This window comes from Mesoplodon bidens (assembly GCF_964165515.1).
Source record: "Mesoplodon bidens genome assembly, chromosome: 13".
NCBI lineage: Eukaryota > Metazoa > Chordata > Mammalia > Artiodactyla > Ziphiidae > Mesoplodon > Mesoplodon bidens.
The window spans coordinates 33,258,069-33,277,818 of NC_138169.1; the positions used below are offsets into that span (position 1 = coordinate 33,258,069).

General features: G+C 40.3%; 1 protein-coding gene across 1 annotated transcript in view; it reads left to right on the top strand.

Moving 5' to 3' along the window:
- Positions 1 to 19,750, top strand: part of L3MBTL4 (L3MBTL histone methyl-lysine binding protein 4) — a gene marked incomplete at its 3' end in the record, with an annotated part of 382,269 nt that overhangs the window by 238,408 nt on the left and 124,111 nt on the right. Inside the window, 1 exon segment of the mRNA XM_081252127.1 lies at positions 8,714 to 8,784. Coding sequence (XP_081108253.1) covers positions 8,714 to 8,784 — 71 coding nt within the window.

The following is a 19,750-nucleotide window of genomic DNA, read 5'->3' on the forward strand; positions in this document are numbered from 1 at the left end:
AGGGCCGTCCTCAGAATTTAACCAGTATTAGCTGGTTGTTTCGTATATGAACCTTCCAAGTCCTTAAAAGAGGTTTCCTTGAGTCCATCAGCCTTTGATCTTGCTCCTTCCCATGTAAATTCTCTGCTTTCGGAGGCCAAGCCTCTGGGCCCCCACTCACGCCCTGTCACCATCCGCAATCGTGTTCTTCCTCCTGCGCGGGTGCCTTTGTTCCCATTCTTCCTGCCTCCTTTACTCCTGCTGCGTGTTCTCTTCTCCAAGGTGCATCTCTGTCTTGAAACTTTCCACAGCAGTTCAGCCCGTGTGAGCTTCTTGACCTTAGAGATGGTGTTTTACACATCTGTGTATTTTTCACGTCTAGTTCAATGCCTGACACTTAGCCGGTACTTGACAAATCAAAGAGTTGTTGAGACTCGCGCGGTGCCAGGACTCCACTGGGCCCTGGGGTGTGGATCGGATGAGAGCGAGGCCCCTTCCTTGTGCTTTGGGTCTGCTCCACGCTCTGTGTCTCCTTGAGCCTTTTTGATACTTGTTTTGCACACGTGCCTTATTTTCTCAAAAAGATTGGAGGCTGCTAAGGAGTGAGAAGCAGTTTTTATTATGCTTGCATTTTTCCTTTACCACTGTTCGCATTATAGTTCTTAGTGAATCGTAGTTGACTGATTCAGGTACATACATACATTTGTTTTCCCATAACAGTCTCAATGTCTTTACCTGTAAAGTGAATACAATATCCGAGGCTTAGGTTTTTGAACAGAGGTGTATAGATGCAGACAGATATAGATGTATGACTGGGCCTGGAACATAGTAGAAACTATTGAAATAATAATTCCATATCTTTCTTCCATTTTTATAAAACTTGTTGACCTTAAAGTCTTGCAGTTGGACTGGTTCTAGCTGTGTCTGTAGCTCACATCTTTGCACCAAACATAGAAATTTAGCCCTTTGTTTATTTATTCGGAACTAAAGTAAACCCCTTAATCAAGTGAGCAGTGATCAAAACACCGAGACACCCAGGGTCCTCAGGGTCTGTGGAGGACTGTGGTTGGACAGGAAGCCCCCGGCCGTCTGGACAGCCCCCTCCCACTCCATACTTCCAGCTGGACTCTGAGGGACCTCTAGCCAAGTGTGACGATCCTGGAGCTTTACAGTGGGAAAGGACTCAGAAGGTTATCTCGTCCACCTTCTACAACAGAGAAATAAGGATGTGAAAGTCAAGCATTTAGTCCCTTATTGACACTGTCATGAGTGGCAGCCCCGAGCCCTCTGACCCCAGGTCATTGCTCTGCTCGCCATCCCATCCCTCCTCCTCCCCCAGAGTGAGGTCAGAACAGAGCTGGTTTATGGTGATATAAGTACCCGAACAGCACGTACGTCCCTGAATTCAGGATCTGGACCATAGCCATTCATTTATTCATCATTTATCCATTGAACAAACCCTTAGAAAGGCACTGTCCCAAATTCCAGTGATACAGCAGTTAAGAAAACAGACCAAAATCCTTGTTCTTATTAAGCTTTCACTTAGTGGTACGAAAACCCATGCTGGTAAGTGGCGGGATGAGGATCCGAACTCAGGCAGGACGGCTCGTCCTGCAGCCCAGGCGCTGAGCTAGTTCACTCACAGCACTGATGTTTCTTCATCCAGCGGGTACGCGCGGAGCGTCTGCTGTGGCCCAGGGGTGCCTTAGGGGCCAGGGATCAGGTGGGGAACAAAGACTCCCATCCCCGTGGGGAGCGTATTTTCAGGGAGAGGGGACGGAGGAGGGAAAACAAAGGTAAACCAAATGGAAGAGAGACTCACAGACTGTGGTAACTGGCGAGGAGTGAAAGGGGACCTTGGTCTCAGCAGTTACCCACCTTAAATTCCTGGAGGCCCTAGGCAGATCCAGGCCATTAAGACAAGTTAAAAGGTTCTGTTGACTGTTTTGCAAATTGAAACCGAAACCAGCCTGTCAAGATCAGCTCAGGGGTGTAGACAGAAGCTGTGATGCGATGAAAGGACCTGGCCTCCTGGATTCCACTTGCCTCTGTGCCTCTGGCACCTTCACTGTAGTCTTGTGTTTCTAAACGAATTTATAGTCTTGCTAAAATGTGATAAAATAACCAATGTATGCCTTAGAAAGATCTTTAAAAATATCCTTCTTTACTGATTTTCATGAAGCATTTTATGATTTATTGTGGATCTCTGGATTTCTGGAATCCTGCCTTGGCTCAGGCCCTTAGTAATTAAATGCTGAGAACAGTGTGTGCTAAAGTGTCCGTGGTTTCTTCCGTCAAGGAAATATTGGTGTTCCCAATCCCCAGAAAAACAAAACTTTGTTGCCTAAGCAACAGCGGGCATTTTTTCTCATACACATACTTCATCTGGCTTTAAAATAATTATTTCCTATTTATTGTAAATAGTAAAGTTGTGACATTTAATGTCAGTTTTTTCTTATAACTAAAGCAATGCTTGTATATTATAGGAAAATTAGAAAATACAGATTAGTAAGAAAAAATAAAAGTTAAAAACATTATTAATACTCAGGTGTTTTCCTATCAAACAGCATAACTTGTAGTCTTATAAAAATATGATAAAATTCCCACTGCAATAATTCAGGTAATATAGAAGTTTTTAAGAATAATAGTTTCTCACTCTCCACTCCTTAGCTCTAATGCTGCATCCTGAGGTTACTTGTGTGAATAGATTTTCATGTTCTTTTCTACGCTTTTTCTGTTTACGTATACATACAGATATGCAGATACACATTCACTCTTTTTTAACTTCTTTATTGGAATATAATTGCTCTACAATGTTGTGTTAGTTTCTGCTGTATAACGAAGTGAATCAGCTATTTGCGTACGTATATCCCCATATCCCCTCCCTTTCGTGTCTCCCTCCCACCCTCCCTATACCGCCCCTCTAGGTGGTCACAAAGCACGGAGCTGATCTCCCTGTGCTATGCAGCTGCTTCCCACTAGCTATCTATTTTACATTTGGTAGTGTATATATGTCCATGCCACTCTCTCATTTCGTCCCAGCTTACCCTTCCCCCTCCCCACGTCCTCAAGTCCATTCTCTACGTCTGTGTCTTTATTCCTGTCCTGACCCTGTGTTCTTCAGAGCCATTTTTTTTTTAGATTCCATATATATGTGTTAGCATACAGTATTTGTTTTTCTCTTTCTGGCTTACTTCACTCTGTATGACAGATTCTAGGTCCATCCACCTCACTACAAATAACTCAATTTCTTTTTATGGCTGTCACTTTTTTAATTTTAATTACATTCATTTTTTGTTAATGTTTCTTTGAAGGTTAGCTTGTGTCACTCTGAACAGCTTATAATATAACCCTGTTGAACACGGAGGAAGGATGCTGTGTTCCTGAAAGTTTAACACAGGAGCAAACCTTTAAAGCACCCAGACATTCAACACTGAGGCTTTAATAACATACACACATATTTTATCCCAAGTTTATAATGGAGTTTTGAACAAGGCACCTGTAAATAAGTCAGCATTTATGACCAGAAGAAAAATACTCTGGTCTTGGACTTTTATTTTTATATGGAAAACTTATAAAGACCTAAGCAACTAAGTCTACCCACAAAGGAAAAACAAATTTGCCTTCTTCCTTATGGAAAGCCATGTGAAAACATTAATTGTTGGCTCAAAGAAAGTCTGACGATAAAAGATATTAGCTTTAAAATATGTCTTATTTATTTGACAACCTGTCATGAATAATTTGCCATATCAACACAAGTGGATTCAATGCACTATTTTTAATAACTATATCATATTCCTTAGTGTGGATGAACTTATTCAACTCATTCCCCTATTGACAGGTATTTAGGTTGTTTCCAGTATTTTTCCTCTTATAAATAATGCTGCGGTAAACATTTTCACAAGTATGCATATCGTTTATTGATGCTTTATAATGCAGTATTCTTTAAAGTTTAATTACCTTTTATTGACAAACTAAACGTATCGTATGAATTCTTCTTTCTGTTGGTGGAGTCTTGCAGGTCCTCGATCCCTTTGCTTTACTGTAAATGAGTTCACATTTACCCACGTCCTTACACACAAGAGCACATAGGTGTGGATGCACATAGGAAGCGTGTGCGGTACTCGTAACCTGCCTGCAGCCTCCACCCCAGCTCATCACTCTCCAGCCCCACCACTGATTCTTCTCACTCCCACCCTCCACGTGTCTGTGCCTTTGCAGGGTCCCTCTCTGCACTTCACTCAGTAAAACTTGCTTCGAGGCCTGGTTCAAGCTCGGGTCCTCCTGAAGGTGTTCTCTAACCTCTTGGACCTTTAAAGCAGAAAACACCCTCTTACTTTGTGACTCCATTGTGGTTTCTTCATCTCTTCCTTGCGGCCCTTCTCTCAGTCTGCTCTTTGTGAAGGTAGGCGGTGAACACACCTGTATCCTCAGATAGATTATGTCTCTTGGTGACAGACACCACCTTGGCCGAATGTGACACCTGCAGGTAGGAAAAGCTCAAAGAAATGTTGGCTGGACTTGGACAGTTTGTCTAAAAATAAAAAGCAGTCGGAGCCCAATATTTGCTTTCCAAGTCCCACTATAAGTTATACCTAAATACAATTGTTAGGCAATTTTGGGAAAAAACAGCCATGTGAAACAAAACAATCACAGATTGTGTGTATATTTTTGGCCTCAGGGACCTTTTCCTTATAGAACAGGAGTCAGCAAACCTTTTCTGTAAAGGGCCAGATAGTATTTTAGGCTCTGCCGGCTGTAAGATCTCTGCTACAGTTGTTCAACTTGACCATTGTAGCATGAAAGCAGCCATACACAGTAAGTAAACCAATGAGCATAGCTGTGTTCTAATAAAACTTCATTTATGAAAACAGGCTACGGCAGGATTTGCCTCGTGGACTGTAGTTTTCCAACTCATGTTCTAGAAGGTGTTTATTTACATGTAGACTAACCTGAGTTAAATTCAAATTCTTGCTCTTCTACTTGCTGTGTGACTTTGAGCAAGCTACTTAACCTCTCTGTCTTTTTCAACACACACATATAAGATTAATATTACCTCCTTCGTGTTAGGCATCTGGTTCAGGCCTAGCATTTATTGAGCACAAAGCAGTAGCCACTGATTTGCCTCATTAAAAGTAGTGGAAGCATAGAAGGAGGGTCAGAGAATATGCAGCTCCTTTTTTCAAGGAAGTAGCAAAATCCTAAGGAAAAGGCAAGTCATTTGGAAAAACAACAGATAGTAAAGACCAACGGATAGTAAAGATAGTGAAAACAACGGGATGGCAGGGGCATGTCTCCAACACAAGCACTGGTAGTCACGTGCACTCCTCTAAAATGAATCACAGACAGACAGACAGACGGGTAGCTTGACACTTGCTGCAGCAATAGCGATTCTATTAACAAAAGGTTTTGAAGGTTGTTTAGATGCTGGAGCTATTATGACTACATAGAAGGTGGAGGCTGGGCTGTAAGAAGAATTGGTGAAATGGTCAGAGCTGAGATTTTAGTAGTATTACCTTTTCAGCTAAAATGCAAAGAAATATTAATCTTCAGCACATGACTGGCCTGATCACCTCCAGACATTTCTGACCATGTGCAGTAGATTCTCCCAAGGCCAGTGCTGCGGTGGCTTCTTTCACTGCCGTCAAGATAAAGCCCAAGTGCTCTCGAGCAGCGTGCCAGGCTTCCCCAGCTCCGCTCTAGCCAGTTCCTTTAACCCCACCTCTGGTCCGTCCTTTCCTCGCACAGTGCAGATGCTTCAGCCCCATCAGTTGACTGGCTTATTCGTGTCCCCAGATGCTCTCGCTTCCATTTTGCTCATGCTTGGTCTGTGCTTTCCTCCCACCCTCATTCCCTAGACCTTCGTGGCCCCATCGGTCACCCACATCCCCATCCTTTCAGGACAGACCCGGCTGCATCCCCAGCCTCCTCCCGACCAACCTGCACAGAGCCGCACCCTCCCTCCAGCCCCCCGGGAGCACTACTGTCCTCGCCGTTCTCTCCCCTACCTGTGTCAACAGTCTCCAGCTCCAGGCCGTCTGTAGACACTCAGGAAACCCTCCGTTCCTGCAAGATGACGTGTAGGATAGAAGGAAGCCTGGATTTGGAGTCCATTGAGTTTGCACTCTGGCTCCGCCACTGACTCGCCCTGCCCCCAAGATGGGCAAGTGGTTTAATATTTCTGAGCCTCAGTTTCTTGATTCATAGCCTCCTGTACCTACCTTATAGAGTTTTTGTGAGAATGAAATGAGGTTAAATGAAGTGAAGAACCTGGGAGTCCTTAGGAGGCACCTGCCTCATCTCCTGAGTGAGGAGTCTGAACAGTTTACAGCAGGGGTCCCCACCCCCCGGGCCAAGGACCAGTAGCCATCTGAGGCCCGTTAGGAACCAGGCCGCATGGCAGGAGGCGAGCAGCAGGCGAGCCGGTGAAGCTGCATCTGCTGCTGCCCATCACTGCCCGTCACTGCCCGTCACTGCCCGTCACTCGCATTACTGCCTGAACCATCCCCAGCCCTGCCTCCTTCTCCACCCCCCACCCCCGCCGCGGTCCTGGGAACAATTGTCTTCCATGACACTGGTCCCTGGTGCCCAGAAGGTTGGGGACTGCTGGTTTACAGGGTTTGACTTGGTGTATCTCCCTGGTGATGTAATAATTTTGAAAGCAGGAACTATTCCTAAATATATCTGTGATTGATTGCAGCACCTTGCATTTTTTTAAAAAGCCACTCAGTAAATTTATTTGATTTATTTTTAAATTGCTTTATAAAATCCTTGTCAAAGTTATGTAAGGCATACTGGCTTCTTTTTTTTAAAAAAAATTGTGAGATAGAACTGCCATCTTCATCAGCATGTATTTGCAGAGGGATGCTTTCAGATGGTTTGAAAATCAACTCAGGTTTCATATAATTTGTAAATTTGGGGGGGGGAATACCTAACTATTTGCCAAAAAGATGTAAGCAGAGCTGAAATTGTTCTTTTCTTTTCCATCTTATTCTTTGCAAAATGACTTTACTGTGCACATGTGCCTCTGACATCCCGTGTTGACCAGCTCTCTCCCCCAGAGGCTCGCTGCTTAGGACTAAGCCCTCCTTCCACCATTAATGTTCTTTCCTACAAGAATGTAGATAAATCCTGATGAGATATATAAATAATTTTATAGTATATATTATATATAATGAAATTAAACATATGGAATTAATAAAAATATTCCATATATTTTTATGCATGACCATGATGCATAAGAGTCTGTAGACTATGTTATAATATATTGTCTCACTGATTGTTCCAAACAAACCCTGTAAGGCAAGTACTGTCTTGGTTTTGCAGGCTGGGAAGCTGAGGCTTCTAGAATCTAATTGCTCACTCTGGGCCTCAAACCCAGGGCACAGGGCCTAAGACACAGACCCAGGTTTTGGGTGGACTGGTCTCTGCTTGCACCACAGGAGATTAACTACCTGAGGCTGGTGTGCGCCACAATGGCTGTGTAGGACCTTCTTTTAAGGTCCAAAGGTGGGATTTCAACAGAAATTTTTTCTCAGTTAATTGCTTTTTTGATTAAAAAACTCTTCATGGTTAAAAAGTATCTGGTTAATAGAATGTGTTTTTATCATGACATAACATGTTTTTGGAACATACAGATAAAATTGCCTCAAATTATGTACCAGTCACTTAGGTTTCTATGTAAGATTTTAGTAACTGAATCAGTTTCCTCATCTAAAACAAAAACTGAAACAGGGGCTTCCCTGGTGGCACAGTGGTTGAGAGTTCGCCTGCCGATGCAGGAGACACGGGTTCGTGCCCCGGTCCGGGAAGATCCCACATGCCGTGGAGCGGCTGGGCCCCTGAGCCATGGCCGCTGAGCCTGCGCGTCCGGAGCCTGTGCTCCACAACGGGAGAGGCCACAACAGCGAGAGGCCCGCGTACCGCAAAAAAAAAAAAAAAAAAAAAAAAAAAAAAAAATTGAAACAGTACTGGCCTACCTTAATGGCTTGTCAGTGAAGATAAAATGAGAGAGCAGTTATCCAAGTGCAATCAGAAAATATATTTGCCAAGCAAGGTATTATAATTTTCATTAAAATCTTAAATACTGCAGATAAATTAATGAACCATCTCAAGTTCTGTCTACCTAAAATTAGTTTACTAGGTAATTAGCAACACTGGAAAAGTTTCATTTTAGAAACTTCCATATTCATTACAAACTATGAGCCTCACGTTTTAATGAAGTTCCATGATGAAAGAGTTACAGAATTAGTCCTTACTGTATTCTGGAGCCTTTTAGAAGTTAATTAATTCTCTGACATTCAACAGTGTAACTAAATTACTTTGTACAGTTGTTTGAGCACAATGTCTATAATCTTCTGATTAAAATAAGCACAGAAATCATCAGTAGCAATTATTATTTACTACCTACCACACCATCACCTACCATCCCTAATAGCTCCTCGTCGGAATCTGAAGAGGTTATTCTCCAGAGAGTTTTAGAAACTTCTTGCTATAATAGAACAGGGTGTTGGGAGCTTTCAGCTTTCAGGTTTCAAACTTACAGTTTCTGAACAAAAGTGTATTTTTAAATCTTAAACTGAAGAAAAATTCTAACAAGGCTCTGTGCAGCAAAAATACCTGCTAATTCACTATTGTTTACCCTGTGATTTCTATTTAAATTTGAGCTGCTGTCATGATTTATTCCTACCTCACAGGATAATGAATCTAGGTTTTATTTCTGTTCTTTGCCCAGACTTGTACAGCAGGCAAAGTGTTTGAAAATCAAAGGAAAAGAAGATACTGACTTGGATATTCTCTTCAGAGGTAAAAACAAAAACACTAGCAAAAACGCAGACTCTGCTTTTTTGTTGGGAAGAATGTCTTGTTTGTGTGTTTGGTTGGTGTTATCATTCCAGGAAGGAATGGGGGAAGGAATCTGCCAGGGGCCCAGACACTTGTGCTCTCCTCACATCCCAGCCCTACTTCACTGCTCTGACCTTCATTTCCTCATTTTTAAAGTGAAAGACTCTATAATCTGCTCTGTGGTCCTCACTGATGACAAGACAAATCTAAATCTGTAGAAATAACACGTCTCAGTGGTGGAATCTCTCTCTGCCATCTGCACAGGGCGTGGAGGGAAAGCAGAAGTGTCTCCTTGCGTTCTTATAAGTTGGGGGACTGCAGAATGTACTTCGTTAGCAAGACAGGCAGGAAGGTTATGGCAAACTTTAAGTGCTAAAAGCTAAGGGATTATTAGAGTATAGGGGAAAGAATTGCACGTTTTCACTTAATTATGTTTCTTTGCAATTAAGGCTCAATATACACGGAATGTCATGTATAATTTTGAGGTTATACTGTGGCAAGCTAAGGAATAAATTTCCTCTTGGGTGTTAATTTGGTACAATAATTTTTATTTGGTCAGATAAAAATGTTGGTAAGTTGTATTTTTGTGTCTTCAGCAATGTAGTTCTACATGTTTGTATCTTCCAGAACATGGTAGGCGATCTGTTTATCTTCTAGAGGAAAAGAAAATTAGTGAGTTTTCTCCTGATTTGGCGAAAAGTTCAAGTTAGTACAATTTGGTTGCATTGCACTTCATCTCCAAAACAATTACCCGTTCGACTTTTCTTAAGAGAAAAGGAGTGTGCTTTACAGTCATTGAACAAAAGGGCTGTGACTTCTTTTGTTTTTAATTGAAGCATAGTTGCTGTACAATATTATATAAGTTACCAGGGTACAATATGGTGATTCACGATTTTTAAAGGTTACACTCCATTTATGGTTTTTATAAAATATTGACTATATTTCCCATGCTGTACAATATATACTTGCAGCTTATTTGATATCTAATAGTTTGTACCTCTTACTCCGCATCCCTATATTGCCTCTCCCCCTACTGGTAACCACTAGCTTGTTCTCTGTATCTGTGAGTCTGCTTCTTTTTTGTTATATTCACTAGTTTGTTGTATTTTTTAGATTCCACATATAAGTGATATCATATGACATTTGTCTTTCTCTGTCTGACTTATTTCACTTAGCATAATGCCTTCCAAGTCCATCCATGTTGCTGCAAATGGCAAAACTGTGTTCTTTTTTTATGGCTGAGTAGTATTCCATTGTGTATATACACCACATCTTCTTTATCCATTCATCTGTTGATGGACACTTAGGTTGCTTCCGTATCTTGGCTATAGTAAATAATGCTGCTGTGAACATTGGGGTGCATGTATCTTTTTGAATTAGTGTTTTTATTTTTTTCTAATATATACTGAGGTGTGGAATTACTGGGTCATATGGTAGTTCTATTTTTAGTTTTTTGAGAAACCTCCATACTGTTTTCCACAGTGGCTGTACCAATTTACATTCCCACCACCATTGTAAGAGGGTCCAAAAGGGCTGTGGATTCTGTGGGCTGATCTCAGGCAGGGCCAAGCTCCTCTCGTAACTGGAAAAACACTTGATTTTATCTCATCCACAAAGCGGGGAGGAATCTTTTCCTCAGAAAAGGGAGGGAAGTTAAGTTACTCTGTTTGGATTGTGCATCTATATGTGTCTCCCTACCCAGAAGAATTTCTATATAATATAACTAGATAGGAACATCTCTTTAAATAAAATGAAATAAATAACTGATATTTTGGAAGCTGCTCCATACAAATGTTCTAAGCCATTTTACCAGTCTTCATTCTGTAAACAACATGTTTGGAACTGCATGAAGAGCCCTAAAAAAGCATCAGTGTCTCAATTAACATTTTGACACTTTTGAAAGTATCTCCACAGAGTAATTATGTATATGTTCCTGTTAAAACAAATACACAGTCAGTTTAGTAGTTCACATAGTAAAATACTAATGAGGATCATCCTTGTAAATATAGAAAATATCCCTAGCAAAATGCAACTGCATGGGGCTTCCCTGGTGGCTCAGTGGTTGAGAGTCTGCCTGCCGAAGCAGGGGACACGGGTTCGTGCCCCGGTCCAGGAAGATCCCACGTGCCGCGGAGCGGCTGGGCCCGTGAGCCATGGCCGCTGAGCCTGCGCGTCCGGAGCCTGTGCTCCGCAATGGGAGAGGCCACAACAGTGAGAGGCCTGCGTACCGCAAAAAAAAAAAAAAAAAAAAGCAACTGCATAATGTGAAAGATGAAATCCATCTTGTTTAGTAAGCACCTGTGCTTTTCTGTGTAGTTTATAAAAAGTTCATAACCACATGTGTTTATTTATTGGTGCATTTACCGGGCTTCTTAAACATTTGATTTCCTCCCGGAGAAGGCCTCTGTTCACAGACCCGGGACATTAATGATGAGGAGCCCCCGCCTGGCGCAGAGCGTGCTGCCGGGGCCACTGTGCTTCTTGTTGAGAAGATGCCTTCAGGGGTCCATCCGAGCAGGATTTATTTAGCACCTGCTCTGTGTCTAGCCTTTTGTCACCCAAAGTGGTTCTTCCTCATATTGATCAAACCCTTGTTATTATAATTAAGCTCATTTTCTCTGGTTCTAACCTGGATGAGACAAAATAATGAGAATAAATATGTTGCTACTGTGACATTAAGTGATTATTTAATATTTCCCTGTTATTTTCTGTAAGCCTATAAATCTGAGTATAATTTCTAAATCCTTACCTTTGTTTTTTGTTTCTTCAGTCTGGCCATAGATTTGAATAAACACATTCTTTAATTCATTAGGAATTTTTTTCCTTTTTTTTTTTTTTTTAAGGAAAATGAGTTAAAATCTGTTCCTCATTTCTCCCGTGAGGGAAAATAGTATATCTTTGATTTTTAGAGATTGTGTGCACGTGTGTACACGAGCACATGTAGCTTCTCCTCTTCATATCTTTGGCATGTTTTCAATATTTACTTGGAAACATCTTCATTTTCTAAATCGTTTTATTCACAGTTGATATGCTTGGCAGATATAATGGAAAGTATTTTAAAGGCCATCATTATTTTCCAGCATACTTCTTAGAGATTCAACATTTTTCCTTTTCCAAAGAATGAGATCAGATGATAGAAACATTTAGTTTATAATGATGTAAATTGGTTGAGGAAAAACATGATTGTCTTGAAGGATGTTTGGTAATAAAATTAACAGAAGTAAGTTGGAGTCTGTTTTAACTCATCTGAGGGTTTGCAGGGAAGCTTACTGGGTGTTACACCTGAGAGGTGGCAGGTGGTACTTAGCCTTTGTGCCATTTGCTAAGTAAATAAGGCATGAGCACAGAGCGACTCCAAGCGTGTCCCTTCTCTGGAATGGAATTGACTTCTGCACGGTGGCCTGTCAGGTTTTTCCCTCTGCTCTGGACTGTTCTGCTAAGTACTGTGTTAAATCTGCTCCTTTGAAAACAAGTTTGAGTGAGGCTATGGAAGCGCGTTTCCTTGAGTCCAAGGGACCTGCTCACCCACGCGATCTGCCCCCCTGCCCCTCAGAGGCCCCTGGACCAGAGCACCTGAACCTCACTACTGGACCACAGGCAGACGCCCTGCAGGGCCACCACGCCGTCCCACCCTAGGGGCAGCTTTGGTCTTGTGGAGTGTTCAGCTGGGAAACTGGTGGGGGGTTCCTTACTATTGATTATTTTTGGCCCCAAATGTGTAACTAATGTTCACTTTTTAAAAAAAAAAACAAAATTTCACAAAGCAAAAAATATGAGATAAACATTGTTAATAAATCCTTCATAGATTTATTTTGGATGTAACAATTCACCTTGTTGTTTTCTTTACCAGTATAGAATCATAGTGTATTTGGTGATCTTTATTTACACTTGCTGATGCATCATGACTGTCTTCCTAAGTCAGTGCATATACATCTGCTAGGTTCTTTTTTTTTTTCCTAAGTAAAAATTGTACCCACGTCCACAAGAGATCACATCCACTTAATCTTGGGTCAGAAAAAGAAGCTGATGGAAGCTCACCTTATTCCATGCACTTACCACCTCCTGCCATGGTCACGCTTCTGATTTCTGTCGCTATCAGTTACTTTTTCCTGATTTTGAACGTTTTATAAATGTAATCACACAGTGTGTGCTCTTTCATGTTTGACTTTTGCTAACATGATGTTTGTAAGATCCATCCAAATCATGGTTTGTGTATACTCATTACTGCATGTTGTTCAATTTTATGGTGATAACCACAATTTATTTATTTTAGTGCTGGTTGTTTTCAGTTTTGCTCTCTTACCAATGGTGCCACTAGGAACATTGTCGTATGTGATTTGGTGGATATGTGTATGCATTTCTGTAGGGCACATTCCTAATAATGGACCTCCTGGGTAACTGGGTTTGTATAAGTTCACCTTCAGGAGGAGCTGGTGTCAAATATTTTTACAAATCGGTTGTCCCAGTACGTTCCTCGCAGCACAGTGTGGAAATTACAAGTACTCTCCATCCCCGCTGACAGCTAGTTTTTGTCAGTCACCTTAATTTTAGCCATTCTTTTGGGTCTACGGTATTATTTAATTATGCTTCTAATTTTGCATTTCCCTGAAGCCTAATGAACTTGAACACATTTTCATGTTTGTTGGCTATTCGAACATCCTCTTTTGTGAAATACATCTTTTAGGTTGTATTGTTCTTACTGAAATGCAGTAGTTCTTTGTATTTGTACATGAGTCCATTGTTGGATAGATGTGTTGCAGATTTCTTCTCCAGCCTGTGATCTGCCTTTCACTCTCAGTGGTGCTTTGTGAGGAAAAGAAATTCCACATTTTGACACCGTCCATCAGTCCTTTCTATTGTGGTTAGCTCTTCAGTGTCCTGTATAAAATATTTGCCTGTTGCACGGTCATCACTGTGTTCTGTTATTCTTTGTCCTAGAATCTTTGTTTTTCTTTCACATTTATATCTACAGTGCACCTGGACATTATTTTTTATACCTGATGAAGCATAGGCATCAAGATTTACTTTTTATGTTAATATCCAGTTGACCCAACATCATTTATTTTTTTAAAAACCCTTCCTTTCCCCTATTGTTCATCATAAAGCAAGTGACCAACATTGTCCTGTGCTTCAGTGTATCTCTTGTAAGTGGCGTGTGATATTTACTTTGACATTCAGTCTGATGATAGTAGTCTTTTTATTAGAGTATTTAATACATTTGTAATGTTACTGCTGTTAAGTTGGGTTTATAGCTATCATTTTAATGATTGCTTTTTATTTTTCTCAACAGTTTTGTGTTCTTGCTTTTTTATATTTTTTTGCTTTTTTTATATTTTATATTTAATTTTTATACAGTAAGTCCCCTACATACAAACAAGTTCCATTCTGAGAGCACATTCATAAGTCCGATTTGTTCGTAAGCCCAACAAAGTTAGCCGAGGTGCCCAACTAACACAATCATTTATATAATTGTACTATACTGTAGTAGGTTTATAATACTTTTCACACAAACAATACATAAAAAACAAATATAAAAAATAAAGAAAATGTTTTTAATCTTACAGCACAGTACCTTGAAAAGTACGGTAGTACAGGACAACAGCTGGCATACAGGGGCTGGCATTGAGTGAACAGGCAAGAAGAGTTACTGACTGGAGGAGGGAGAGGAGGTGGGAGACGGTAGAGCTGAAGTATCAGATCGTCGGCAATAGGAGACAGAGGGCAAGAAGCTGCAAATTCACTCACGCCTGACGTTGACGGTACAGGTTCTGGTTCTTTGCTGGATCCAATTCTATCTACCCACTTGAAAAAATGATCCAGTGATGTCTGGCTAGTAGCTCTTTTTTTCTCATCATAGATGACACGGTAGCACTGGATTGCATTCTGAACGGCTGCTGCAACCTTCGTGAACCGTTCTACATTCGGGTCTTGTGCCTCAGAAACTAACAGTGCCTCCTCAAATAAAGAAAATCCCCTTGCCATTTCTTGCATCGTGAATCTCTTCAGTTCTTCGGTTACTTCTTCCTGTTCATCCTTTCTCTGGGCCTCCAATTCCGTAAGCGCTTCGTGTTGCACAGCAAGGAGTTCAGTGAAGTCGTCCTCTTGTTGATCTCACTCCAGCTTCTCACTGAGGGTCACTAAGTTGCTGAAGACCTCTTTGGACTCCTCATCCACCTTCTCAAATACATGGAAATCGTGAACAAACTGCGGGCAAAGTTTCTTCCAAACCCCTTTCATGGTGACGGCCATAACCTCACGCCAAGCAAAGTCAATGTTTTTTTGGCCTTGTAGATGTTATAGTCCTTCCAAAATTGTTGCAAGGTTGTCCCTGATTCGTCACTCACCTTTACTGCCTGACAAAAAGTGTGACGTAAATAATATTTCTTGAAAGTCTCTAAAACTCCCTGGTCCATAGGTTGGATGAGCGACTTAGTATTCAGTGGCAGATGCACTGCTTTGATGTTGGGATGAAAGTCGTGCATGAATGGGGGTGGCCCAGAGCATTGTCAAGCCACAAAAGAATGTTGAGTGGGAGGTCCTTCTCCAAGCAGTATTTCTCTACCTTCGGGATAAAGTGGTGGAAAAACCAGTCCTGGAAAATGGCCTATGTAACCCAGGCTTTGAGGTTACTCTTCCACACAACAGGAAGAGAACCCTTGGCTATGTTTTTAAGGGCTCTTGGGTTCTCTGAATGATAAACTAAGAGAGACTTCAGCTTCATATCGCAGGAAGGATTGCCACCAGACAACAGAGTTAGCCTATCCTTTGCTGCTTTATAGCCTGGCATCAACTTTTCCTCCTTACTGATGTAACTTCCATCTGGCATCCTCTTCCAGAACAGCTGTCTCATCCACATTAAAAACCTGCTCAGATAAATATGCACCTTCTTCAGTAATTTCTTGAAGCGTTTCAGGATGTCCCCGGGCAGCTACCATATCTGCACTCGCTGCCTCACCACTTACTTTTACGTTGTGAAGGCTGGTTCTAGCCTTGGACTGATAAAACCAGCCATGGCTGGCATTAAAAGATGCACCCTCTGATTCTTCATTGTGTTTCTTCTTCAAGTTTTCGTGAAGGCTTTTAGCTTTCTCTTGAATCAGCATTAAGCTGAGCAGGACTCAGCATTGATGTTGATCCTGCATCCACACACTGAGACGTTTCTCCATCTCGTCCATCATTTTTCCACACTTCTTCGATATTATCAGCACAGCAGAATTCACATGTTCCATGATCTTGTCCTTGTTCTTTAGAATCCTGCTGTTGGTTGAATGTTATAAGAATGAACAATGTCTACCATCTTTTCGCCTTGCTCCACTCTCTCAATTATTGTCACTTTTTGTCTCCATTGTTATCGCTTGGAGCTTCTTAGCAGTACCAGCTACAACACCGCTGCTTTTATGCTTGCTTCCAGACATCCTGGGCTTGAAAAAAGATACTGTACTACTGTACTCTATACAGTAGTATACAGTAAAGTACACAGAAGCACAACCACTTGTAGAGGATGCATGCACGTGACAATGTACGCCAGACCCGTGAACTAACTTACGTGATTGGGCGTGCGAACGCATGTTTGCATCTTTGAAAGCTTGCAACTGGAAGGCTCATATGTAGGGGACTTACTGTACTTCTTGCTTTATTTTTCTTAACCAAGAATTTATTTTATTATACCATTTTTCCTATAGTAGCGTGTTGGTTATGCACTTTTAATATTTTTAGTAGACGTTATAGCTAGTAAAATACACATCTTTGTGTAGGATCATTTTTCCTCTGTCTGAAAAACTCTCTTGTATCCCTTTTAGCGTGTATTCTAGCTATTTTTTTAAAAAGTAAGTTTTTCTTGTCCAGAAATGTTCTTGTTTTGCCTAAACTTTTGAATAACATTTTTGCTGGTTATGTAATTTTGCATTGATAGTTGATTTTTTTTCAGGCTTTAAAGATAACATACCATGGTCTTCTGACCCCCATGGTTTCCCTCTAGAAGTCTGCTGTAGCTTCAGTGTGTCTCCTTTGAGGGAAGTGTGTCTTAGAGCACATCTTAGTTTGTCTGGCTGCTTATAAGATTTTTCTGTTGTCTTTGATTTTCAGCAGTTTTATTATGAAGTGTACTTCTCTCTCTGTCTTTTGGGGATTCATAGTGCTTCTTAAGTCTGTGAGTATATGTCTTTCATTACTTTGAAAAATTTCTTAACCATTATCTCTTCAAATGTTGCTTATGCTCCATTCTCTCCCTTCTCCTTTGTGAGACTCTGTCTACATATTTTAGACTTTCTCTTGTTCATATGCATCCTATGCTATTTTCTGTATTTCCTTCCTTTTTAATCTATGTGCTTCAGCTTGGATTTTTTTCTGCTGACCTTTCTTCAAAATCACTAATGCTCTCTTCAGCTGTCTCCAAACTGCTATTACACCCATCCAATGAATTTTTAATTAACTCTTCATATATTTCAGTTCTGGAATTTCCATATACATTATTTTAAAAATAATTTTAGTTATTTAATAAAATTCTCTATTTTGCCATCTAACTTCTTAAACAAATCAGTTGCAGTTAAAAATTCTATGCCCTATAATATCAGTATCTGAATCACCTGTAGGCTTGCTTTCCTTGTCATTCTTTGTAGGAAAGTTGTTCTACTAAAGCTACTCCATCATAATTTGGAGTGGAATTCCTACCATATCTTTGCTTAATGGTCACAAAGAATTTCACTGGGTGATTCTACCATAATGTATTTAATCAAATGCTCATTCATGAACATTTTTATTATTTTCAGTCTTTATATTTAAAACAAAGACATAGTAAATTCTTGTACCATCATATGTGGGCATTTGTGGGAGTATTTGTATACCATCATATGTGGGCATTTGTGGGAGTATTTGTATACGATTAATATCTGAATGTGAAATTATTTGATCAAAAAGTACACACATTATAAATTATGAGTGTTATTTCAGCCTGGCTTTTAAGTGTCTGTAGATATTTACACTCTTAATAATGTATGAGAGTAATCACTTCACTCTAACCTTGCAAATAATGACTATTTCACCTCTTTTACCTTACCAATTGATAGAAGAAAAATATACTTTTAAGCATTTTTCTTTAATAATGAAGTTTCTGTTTTTCCATGTCAGTCATGTTTTTTGTTAATTGCTTATCCTGTCCTTTGTCCATTTTTTAAATTGCTTATATTATTACTATAGATTTGAAGTTGGCTTCATTTATTATGGATACCAATTCACTCTGTTATATATCTTACCAATAATTTTTGTACATGCTCCCACCTTGTATAGTTTTTCTTTTCATTTCTTAACAAAAAATAAGTTTTCATGTCATCTAATTGATCGGTTTTTTCTTTCATGGTTTATAGCTTTCATTTCATTCTTATTCCAACATCAGAGTCATACAACTGTTTACTCATGTATTGTGTTAGGAAAGCTATGGCCTCTTATTTTTAACATTTAAATCTGTACTCTGTATTGAATTGGTTTTGATGAGGATTAAGGTAATATACCAGCTTATTGTTGTTTTTCTGAATTATTTCAATATCATTTAAAAAACAATCCATCTTTTTCCATACTCACTTGAATACAATCTTCATATAGGAAATTCTATTGTATACTTGAAATTTAAAAGCTCTGTCATCAATGATATTATGTGTGTGTGTCCAAGACTGTCTTCATACACAGAACTGTGGGTGCTGCCTTGTTCTAGAGGAATCTGAACCCAGTGGAAGAAAGTCAGTGCTGAGGTATCACCAGAAAGTCAGAGTCAAGAGGGACTGAGGAAAATAAGAGCAATCAGATAAATGTCATCAATCTACTGGGAAGAAGAAAAACCACAACTGGGGAACCAAAGAATGAAGACAAGAAAGGCTTAAACAGTATATCAGGAAGCCACAACTTGCGGGCCTCCTGCATAGGTTAGAAAGGCACAAATATTCCTGGACATCTTTTCTTTCACTTAGTACTCTGCTCAGATTTACAAAACTCACTGGTTTTTTACAAACACATTAAAAGCCTTCTGGACAGCCTCTGTGCTTCTGTTTACCAGGAATTTTTAATTAACAGGATTAGGCTGCAAGTCTGTGCAAAGGGCTGGAGTTAGTGCTACCAGTTTTGTAGTAATCACAGAAGTTGTTTCTGTGCATGCTTTAAAGATTTTTAACCACCACTGAATGAATAAATTGTTGCTGCTCACCGTGGAGCATGCATGGGAGTTGCCTGTGAGAGAAGGAGTTTATTGGCAAGTTGGTCCCTGTATCTGCTCTGGGTTTTTGGTTTGGGGCTTTGTGGTTTGTTTGCTTGTTTTCCATGAGACTCATGTTTGAAATTAGTGTTTGTCTGTCCAAGGTATCTGTCTTACTCTGTGTGGTGTGACTCCTCAGACAGGCACTGAGCCCAGTAGCAGTTCTGCAGGTGATGATTGCCCAGCTCTTGAAAGTGCCCCATGATCCCCAACAATGAATCTCATGTGCTCACTACATGATTCCTTCAATAAGTTAGAGTCTATCACTAATATATCCTTGAAATTTGGTGAAAACATATTCTGCCATTTTTAGTTTATGTGGTAAAGGATAAATAGAAACATAGAAAATGATCGGTGATCACACTATGTAAATGACCTACTTATACTATGAGCTATATGCATACTGAATTTTAAGGGCCTTCTTGGGGTTCATGCCTTAAGGACTTGCTGTCACAGGGAGCTGAAGACAGAAATGACTCTGTAAAGCCTTCTTACTGACATTGTCCATGGGAATGATCACAGTGAAAAAGCAGACTGTTGGCTTCAGCTGTGACATGTAAAGAGTTTGTAAGTTATCACTTCCAACTTCACAACAAGAAAAAAGCTGAACAAACTGAATATCACCTACTCTTCTTAGATCCATCAGAGAATTGAGGTCCTGCCCTCAAGGGAAACTACTTTACCAGT